This window comes from Babylonia areolata, chromosome 2 (assembly GCF_041734735.1).
Source record: "Babylonia areolata isolate BAREFJ2019XMU chromosome 2, ASM4173473v1, whole genome shotgun sequence".
Lineage (NCBI taxonomy): Eukaryota > Metazoa > Mollusca > Gastropoda > Neogastropoda > Buccinidae > Babylonia > Babylonia areolata.
This window is the reverse complement of record NC_134877.1, coordinates 38,241,948-38,251,947: the sequence shown is the minus strand read 5'-3', so window position 1 is coordinate 38,251,947 and position 10,000 is coordinate 38,241,948. Positions and strand designations below refer to the sequence as shown.

General features: G+C 44.7%; 1 protein-coding gene across 1 annotated transcript in view; it reads right to left on the bottom strand.

Annotated features, from left to right (window-relative positions):
- Positions 1–10,000, bottom strand: part of LOC143279437 (corticotropin-releasing factor receptor 1-like) — a 183,580-nt gene that overhangs the window by 16,888 nt on the left and 156,692 nt on the right. The window contains exons 6-8 of the mRNA XM_076583480.1: positions 8,361–8,517; positions 5,286–5,416; positions 3,458–3,543 (exon numbers count right to left, since the gene is read on the bottom strand). Of these exons, the coding sequence (XP_076439595.1) occupies positions 3,458–3,543; positions 5,286–5,416; positions 8,361–8,517 (374 nt within the window). The remainder of the gene's footprint in view (positions 1–3,457; positions 3,544–5,285; positions 5,417–8,360; positions 8,518–10,000) is intronic.

Genomic DNA, 10,000 nt, shown 5'->3' with positions numbered 1-10,000 from the left:
AAAAAAAAAACAAAAAAAAACAAAAAACAACAACAACAAAAAAAAAAAAACCTCCTCAAAAACCAGATCGAAGACTTTACACGATACATACCAAAGTAAAATGCATGTGCAGTCTCCACACGAACAAAAAACAAAAACACAAATAATTTACAATTCAACTTGGACCTTCTCCTACTTCTTGTTTGTTCGTGAGCTGCTACGCCTACGTTCACTCGTATGTACACAATGGTCTTTTACGTGTATGACCGTTTTTACCCCGCCATGTAGGCAGCCATACTCCGTTTTCAGGGGTGTGCATGCTGGGTATGTTCTTGTTTCCATAACCTACCGAACGCTGACATGACGTACAGGATCTTTAACGTGCGTATTTGATCTTATGCTTGTGTATACACACAAAGAGGGTTTAGGCACTAGCAGGTCTGCACATATGTTGATCTGGAAGATCGGATAAATCTCCATCCTCTACCCACCAGGCGCCGTGGGGCAAGTATTGGAGCAAGCACAGCGCTTGGTCACATCTCCCCCCCATCTTTTGGGTCTGGGGCGCGGTCAGCAGCACAGCGTCAAGGATGAAGCACTGGTCCTGGAGGATGTGGGCGGTGTGCTGGCACGGAGGACTGCAGCTGATGTCGCAGGCTGGCATTCTCAGCTGCGAGTGTGGCCAGCTGAGATTGTAGGCGGACAACAGTGGTGTTGTCTACGCCAGGGCAGATGTTGTAGGTGTGGCTGTCCTCTCGCAGCCATCGCAGGGCCTCCTTCTTAGCTGCCTCAAAGGTGGTGTCAGGGTGGTAGTGGATGAAGCGCCTGACATCGCGACTGAGTGCAGCTGGCTGAACACCTCTGGCGAAAGCGTCACGGAGGATGGTCGCTGGCACCTGGATGATCCCATCTTCAGCCTTGTTGACCTTGGTCCAAAGGTGCTGAAGATGGGACACGTAGTCAGTCACCGTCTCCTTGTGCTGCTGCTGTCTGTTGAAGAAGGTGGTGGCAAGCTCTGTGGCGTCTCGCTGATCTCCCCAGTTCTCCTCAAGAACCGCAAGGATCTTGGCTGGGGTGTTCACTTGTGTCGCTGGCAGCCTGACGATCTGCTGGCGAGCTCGGCCGGCAAGGGCTGAGATCAGCCAGAGAGAGGCTTTCGCCTCCAGGGGCTGTAGCTGGAGTACCAGTCTGGCCTCCTGGACGAAGTCGTCGACTTCTATGCTGCTTTCCTCACTGGACAGCGTCGGGAGTTTGGGCAGGAAGTCGGTTGAAGCCATCTGATGGGTCGACGTTTCTCTTCATGGACTTGTGTACCTGCTGCACTGTCTTCTCTCTTCTCCTATGTTAGATTATCCCTATGTGACTGTTAATACTACCTCTTGTCCCTGTATGATCCTAGCTTACAGCGCCATTTATGTGATAGAGTATACCTTGGCTATGAGCTTTACAAGCATACTCTATCACATACTTGGCGCTGCGAGCAGGATCGTAATTGATCTGGCCAAATCTGACAACAACTGTGTTTCTGGCAAGGTGTTCAGTGGCAGATTTCTAAATGATTCCTGAACCGATTTACGTCGGATAAGTTCAACACCTACTTTATAATGAGTATACAATGAAGTGTTGATTATTTAAGATGAATTTATAATCTTAATTTAGGTCACCTGAACAGGGTCAGTTTTAACGAGCTCGTCACGGAAAATTACAAACTGCGTTAAATCAGTTTAACGTAGGCAAACGCAAATGGAATAGACTTAAAGATGGAACTGCGATGATTCTGCCAGTATTAAATACTTGTAGTTTACTGATCCTACAAAAGAGATATTAATTAAATACCACGAAGAAGAAACACAGATTCCAGCTCAGCCAATAGCGTACCGTGACGCGACACTGGACGAGCCGTGAGTAGGTTGTCTGGCGAAGAGGACAAAATGATGTAAGCGGAGTGACGTCACACATTCTGAGCGTGGGTTAGTTGCGAAAACTGTCGTCTGCTAATACAGCTTGTGCGTGAGGCAAGCTAATACAACTTGTGCGTGAGGCAAGTATTGGAGCAAGCATAGCACTTGGTCACATAAAGAAGAAGAAGAAGAAGAAGAAGAAGAAACACGAGAAAAAGGCAACAAATTATGTTGTTTCAATACCAAATTAGCTTTCAAATCATCATTCGCCTTTTAGGAATATTTGTAGTTCTGCGCAAAGCACGTTTCTTAGACGTTTTATTATTATTATTTCTTTTTTTTTATCGTTTCTTATCCTTCAATATTTTCTTTCTTTCTTGTTACTCTTCCTATTTTCTGGGGTTTTTTTTGGTGTGTGTTTCCTTCTGCCATTCATTTCTTTCAGTTCACCCTTGTTTCCTCTCATTTTCCTGTCTTTCCACTTGGTTTCTTTGTGCACCCTCCTCATTTCCCCCAATCTGAACAAACAGAAAATGATTATCTGAGAGGCGGAGAAACTGTGTCGCCGATGAGTGTTCCGGAGTTTAAACACTTCACTGATGAGAGAGACACAAAGAGAGAGAGGGAGAGAGAAAGGGGGAGGGAGAGAGAGGGGGGAGGGAGAGAGATAGGAGGGAGAGAGAGAGAATGGGGGGGAGGGAGAGAGAGAGGAGGGAGGGAGAGAGGGAGGGAGAGAGAGAGGGGGAGGGAGGGAGAGGGGGAGGGAGAGAGAGAGAGGAGGGATGGAGAGAGAGAGGGGGAGGGAGAGAGAGAGGGGGGAGGGAGAGAGAGAGAGGCAGAGACATGGAAAAAGAGACACAGAGGAATTGGTAGAGTGTGTGTGTGTGTGTGTGTGTGTGTGTGTGCGTGTGTGTGTGCGTGCGTGTAATGTGTGTGTGTGTGTTTGGTGTGTGCGTGTATGTGTGTGCGTGTGTGTGTGAGCGTGTGTGTGTGTGTGTGTGTGAGCGTGTGTGTGTGTGTGTGTGTGTGCGTGTGTTTGTGTGTATGTGTGTGTACGTGTGTGTGTGTGTGTGTGTGTGTGTGTGTGTGTGTGGTTGTGTGGTGTATGGGTATGCGTTTTTGTGTTCTCTGTGTGTCTGGTCTGTGGATGAGAGAGTGAGCTAACAGCGAGAGAGTGAGCTAACAGCGAGAGAGAAAGAAAGAGAGAGAGATAGTGAGCTAACAGCGAGCGAGCGAGCGAGAGAGAGAGAGAGAGAGAGAGAGAGAGAGAGAGAGAGAGAGAGAGAGAGAGAGAGAGAGAGACGGGGAAGAGAGAGTCACAACACGAGAACGAAAAACAAAGAGAGTCACACACACACACACACACACACACACACACACACACACACACACACACACAAGCAACACACACACACACACATACACACACACACACACTTTTGAGAGATAAAAGAACAAAGTATGTCCTTTAAACCGTTCACTGAAAGGATTCATGAAAAGAATCGTATAATGAATAAACGATTTGATAAGTTATACATAAATGAATAAATAAATAGATATGTAAATAGATACTGCACCTCATTCTGGCAGTCTCCAAGGAATTGTTTGCTCGTAGCTTGGTCACCAGGATGCGAATGATGTTGATGAGGAAACCTAGATTCACCTGAAACAGACATGCATGTAATTATTATGCATCTGTGTGTATATTTCGCATGATTATGGACACAATAGTGTAGTCCAGAATTTCATGAATGGTATTAATGGTTGAAGAAGAAGAAGAAGAAGAAGAAGAAGAAGAAGAAGAAGAAGAAGAAGAAGAAGAAGAAGAAGAAGAAGAAGAAGAAGAAGAGCAACAACAACAACAAAAACAACAAAAACAACAGCAACACATCAAAACCACAGAACTATGTCTGTCCGTCTGTCCGTTTGTTTGTTTGTTTGTCTGTCTGTCTGTCTCTTCTTTCAAACTCGCTGGACATCATCGTACATGAAAGCACGGATTATTTTGTACAGAATGAAAGCAAACAAACAAACTTCACGTCTCCAAAATTCTTTGTAATACCTCGCCTCCAGCCCTCAACCCTCCCCCCTCCCCCCCTCCCACCCTTCTCTCTCCTCTCTCTTCCTGAAACTTTCTGTTGTGTTCGAAACGACAGCAGCAACAACAACAGTGTTATTGAGATGATGATGGAAAATAATCGTAATGATGATGACTTTGTTTTATCGGTAACTCATGCATGCGCGTTATCCTACAATGCACACAAACCTGCTTTCCCCATTTTCTCTCTAAACGTGAATGTCATCGGTTTTTTGTTTGTTTGTTTGTTTTTTTGTTTGTTTTTTTTAGTTTGTTTTGCTGTTGTTGTCAGAATCGGCCAAGAATGATTATCATCATCGTCTCTTTTGTGACTGTTAACAAAATCAGGCTGCTCAGATTGTCCATCGTTGTTCTCAACTTTTTGTCTTCGATGTGTGTGTGTGTGTGTGTGTGTGTGTGTGTGTGTGTGTGTGTGTGTGTGTGTGACAGAGAGAGACAGAGAGAGGGAGATAGACAGAGAGAGAGAGAGAGAGAGGGGGGGGGGGGGAGACGGACAGAGAGTCATTGGGGAGCCGCACAGAACTATTCACCAGGTTCACCAGATTATTCAGGTATAATTATGTTTCCTCAATACAACTACCAAAAAAAAAAAAAAAAAAAAAAAAAAAAAGAACAGCAGCATCAGCAACAACGACAACAACAACAAAACAACAAACAACAACAGTATTCATATAAATATGCAATTATGCAGTTATATTGGTGGCTACTGATCTTGTTTTCCACTTCTATGTCTTCAGGTGCTCTTGTGTTGTACAATGAGCTAATATATTTATGTACTGTTTCATATGAGGCGCTTAGAGCCCATCTTTGGGGAGTTTAAGTCATATAAGTACTTCTTCTTCTTCTGGTTTCGTGGGCTGCAACTCTCACGTTCACTCGTATGTACACGAGTGGGCTTTTACGTGTATGACCATTTTTACCCCGCCATGTAGGCAGCCATACTCTGCTTTTCGGGGTGTGTGCATGCTGGGTATGTTCTTGTTTCCATAACCCACCGAACTCTGACGTGGATTACAGGATCTTTAACGTGCGCATTTGACCTTCTGCTTGCGTATGTGTACACACGAAGGGGGTTCAGGCACAAGGAGGTCTGCACATATGTTGACCTGGGAGATCGGAAAAATCTCCACCCTTTACCCACCAGGCACCGTTACCAAGATTCGAAGCTGGGACCCTCACATTGAAAGCCCAACGCTTTAACCATTCGGCTACTGTGCCCGTCCTGTAAGTACAATTTAGTAATGGTAGCAGCAGTAGTAGTAGTAGTAGTAGTAGTAGTATCCAGACAGACAGACAGTAGCACTGACCACCAGGGCCACCATGATAGGGGCATAGACGATGAAGATGAGCGGGGACTGGGTGTAGAAGCTCCAGCACGTCTCCTGGTTGTGGAAGTGCATCAAGGTGGACCACGTCACCGTCAGCACGCCGGGCACACCTGCCACACACACACACACACACACACACACACACACACACACACACACACACACACACACACACACACACACACACACACACACACACAGAGAAGTAATAAGTCAAACCGATAAAAATAAATGAATAAATAAATACAAATAAAAACTTCCTGTCCGTAAATATATATATATATATATCTGTGTGTGTGTGTGTGTGTGTGTGTGTGTGTGTGTGTGTGTGTGTGTGACAGAGACAGAGACAGAGACAGACAGAGACAGTGAGACAGAGATCTTCAGTTTAACATCTATTCACTGTAAATGTTATTGGACGGAAAGAAGTGATGTAGTGGGTGAAAGAGAGGGAATGCTTGGGAATATTAGTGTAGGAAAGTGTTAAAGTATGTTGCTTAGATTTTCCTTCGTTGTTCTCAACTTTGTCTTCGGTGTGCGTGTGTGTGTATGTGTGTGTGTGTGTGTGTGTGTGTGTGTGTGTGTGTGTGTGTGTGTGTGTGTGTGTGTGTGTGTGTGTGTGTGTGTGTGTGTGTGTGTGTGTAGGTGTGTGTGTGTGTGTAGGTGTGTGTGCGTGCAGCTCTAATATTTGTGCCTCACCCGTGAACTCACGCTGAGGCAAAACACCCCGTGTGATGCCTCAAAATGACTCCCTTCCCCCCAAGTGAAAAACTCTAAGGAGTCATTGTGGGAAAGGCATTTCATGACTCCACTGCTGGGTTAGTCAGGGAAGACTCTATACCTGTTGTCCCGAAATGTCTCCACTGTGGGGTTAGTCAGGGAAGACTCTATACCTGTTGTCCCGAAATGTCTCCACTGCTGGGTTAGTCAGGGAAGACTCTAACCTGTTGTCCCGAAATGTCTCCACTGTGGGGTTGGTCAGGGAAGACTCTATACCTGTTGTCCCGAAATGTCTCCACTGCTGGGTTAGTCAGGGAAGACTCTATACCTGTTGCCCCGAAATGTCTCCACTGTGGGGGTTAGCAAGAGAAGACTTTAAACTGTTGTCCAGAATTGACTCCACTCCCGTAGAAATGTATCAAATTATTTGGGAAGGATAAGTGAGTATATGGCTGGTGAAAACAAAACAAAACAAAACAACAACAACAACAATAACAACAAAAGGGTGGAGTTCATCTCAGGGCAGCCCCAGCAACTGCAATTCCAGTCTCCCCCCAAAAAAAAGAACACCCCCCACCCAAAAAAACAAAACAAAACAAAACAAACAAAAAAACAAACAAACAAAAAACACAAAACAACCACATGATGAGTGAGTGTGTGCTGGTGGTATCCTTCTGACTTTTGAATATGAACAGACCTTTCTCTTGGTACGCGGGTCATCAGAAGTTTTATTCCTGACATTAAAACACATTGCTTGAAAGATGAAATAGAAATACTGTGACAAGAATTAACGAGGTTGGCCATTCGACCGTTTTGATTCATTAAAAAAACAACAACAACTGATGGTCAGTTTCGCACTGCTGGTCAGTTGTTACTGCACACACACACACACACACACACACACACACACACACACACACACACACACACACACACACACACACACACACTCACTCACTCACTCACTCTCTCTCTCTCTCTCACACCACACACACACACACACACACACACACACACACACACACACACACACACACACACACACACACACACACACACACACACACACACAGACGTGCGCGGGTCATTAGAAGTGTAATCCCGAACAGAAAAAACAACACAAAAAATTGCTTGAAACATGCAACAAAAATACTGTGACAAGAACTAACGAGGTCGTCATTCGATCTTTTCCCACTCCACTCTAATGTTGGAAATCGTAAATGCGATTCCCCCGGAAGCGGAAAGAGTTCTCTTCTGCTCATCACGTCTTTACAGCATCCAATTCCCCCTGTTTGATGTCAGTTTTAAAGGGAAGTCGAAACTGGTCAGATACCGGAGAAGTCTGGGAACCGTGCATAAAAAATGGATAAGTAATTACAGAATCGTGTCTTCAGTGCTCCACGTCTCGTTATTGAAGTGTTTCATTTCAATTCAATTAACAGATGTTGTGCTGTGCTATTGAAAAAAAAAACAAAAAAACGTACCCTTTCAGGAGCCAAAACAATCCTTTCACTTTCATTTACCATTGTTGCACTACGCTGAGAAGTACTGTTATTAGGCCAAAGCAATCCTTTAAATTTAATTCATCAATGACGTATACATGCTGAGAATTAACATTATTGGAGCCAAAACAATCATTCTGCGTTGAGAAGTACCGATATTGGACTCAAAATCAGGCCTTGTACCCTGATAAGTACTATGATTAGACCCACAGCAATCCTTTTACGCCCAGAAGTACCGATAATCACTGGACCCAAAGCAATACATCTGCGCTGAGAAGTACTGATATTGGACCAGAAGCAATCATTTTCCTTTAACTGGCCGATGACGTAACTACGCTGAAAAATACCGTCATTGGAGCCATAGCAATCCGTTGAATTTAAATAAACAATTTCGTTTTGGGGGAAAATAGCATCACTGAAAGCTTTTCTAGGAACTTGAGGAACAGGTTAGGCGTCTTTAAAATACGCCAGATTATTAAAAAAAGAAAAGAAAAAAAAAGAAGAACACACACACATATACACACACACAGAGAAGAGAGAGAGAGAGAGAGAGAGAGAGAGAGAGAGAGAGAGAGAGAGAACCCACCGAAGAATCTAAAGTAAGAATACAAAACATCGACTCTCTCTCTCCTTCAAGGCCACACACAATGTTCAGCCAATATCTGCTAGGTGTTTCCCGATAACACTAAACCCTCCCTTACATTTGGACTGGAGATTTCTGAACCGGCAAGGTAGGATATACGACATTTTGGGAAAACGACGAGCTAGGAAACGGCGAATACCACCCCCACCCCCTTCGACCCCCCCTTTTCTCGTTCCTCCTAATACTCACCCCATCCGATGACATAGAAGAGGGCGAAGGGGGCGTCGGAACTGAAGACAGAGATGGCCAGACGGTTGTGAAGAAACAATCCCTCCACCAACATCCAGGCGAAATTGGCAGCCACCATGTAGTGGTCCAAAGACGTCAGCATCCGGCACAGCCATTGCTGCAAAATTCGTCATTTTAATTTTGATTTTGTATTTTTTATTCCACACTAGAAAGTTTCCTTTTACGCAGAATCGAAAGTTTCAGCTTACTTGAATATTTAGGGTGGCCTCTCATCATCTGTATCAGCAAAACTTCCAGTGAAACAAGTTCACGTCTGCGTACAAAGTAGACTGGGCACTGTCACCCCGCCCCGACTGTGGTGTTGTAACAGATCGTCACACATTTGGGCCAATGTCCCCGTTTACGCTGGGCTTTCCCGTGTTGATTTGGATGGCATGTAAAGGAAATCCTGTTCTACCACTGGGCGGCTTGTAAAGGAAATGTTCTACCACTGGACGGCTTGTAAAGGAGATCTTCTGCCTTATGTATCCATAATCAGAGAATCTTTACCATATAACGAGTCATACTGCCATCGTCTTCAGCTTTGCATCCATGGCGTTTCCTTATTTTCTTTGTTACCGGTTGATGTTTATTGTTTTTTGTTGTTGTTTGTTTTCAAATTGGACTGTGAACAAAACTTGTGGCATCAGGGTTTCATTTCCATTGTCACTGTGTGATTTTCATGGTCGTTATGTGTAGTCATTCGGATGAGACGATAAACCGAGGTCCCGTGTGCAGCATGCACTTAGCGGACGTAAAAGAACCCACGGCAACAAAAGGGTTGTTCCTGGCAAAATATGTAGAAAAATCCACTTCGACAGGAAAAACAAATAAAACTGCACGCAGGAAAAAATGCAAAAAAAATGGGTGGCGCTGTAGTGTAGCGACGCGCTCTCCCTGGGGAGAGCAGCCCGAATTTCACACAGAGAAATCTGTTGTGATAAAAAGGAATACAAATACAAATACAAAAATGTGATTAAGTTACTAGCACAAATACGGTTACCGTAATCACTACTGCTGCTGTTACAAATGTCCTACAAAAAAATAAAAAAACTCTGTATCAAGGAAGCGGAGATATAGCTAAGTCGTCGTCATTAAAATACAGAGAATATATACATGTACATATAAAGGTGGACGCACACGCCTTCGCACCTCAACCTCTATCCGCCCCCCCCCCCCACCCCCCACCTCCCTGCACACACACTCTTTCTCTCCCTTTTCAATTATCCCATTAAATAGCTTTTTTCCACCACCCCCTATCCCTCCGTGGAATTCATACATTAACAAACGCCACGTGCCCACTAAACGGGCCCAAGCATCGACGTTTCACATTGCTGAACAGCAACTCGACAAATCCTGTAAAGTACCTTTCAAAGCCGTACAGCGAGGGCCGATGGGCACGACAGCCGAGTGGTTAAAGCGTTGTGCTTTATATCTGGGGGGTTCGAATCTCGGTACCGGCGCCTGGTGGGTAAAAGGTGAAGATTTTTTCCGATCTCCCAAGTCAACATATGTACAGACCTGCTTGTGCATGACCCCCCTTCGTGTGTATACACAAGCAGAAGATCGAATACGCACGTTAAAGATCCTGTAGTCCATGT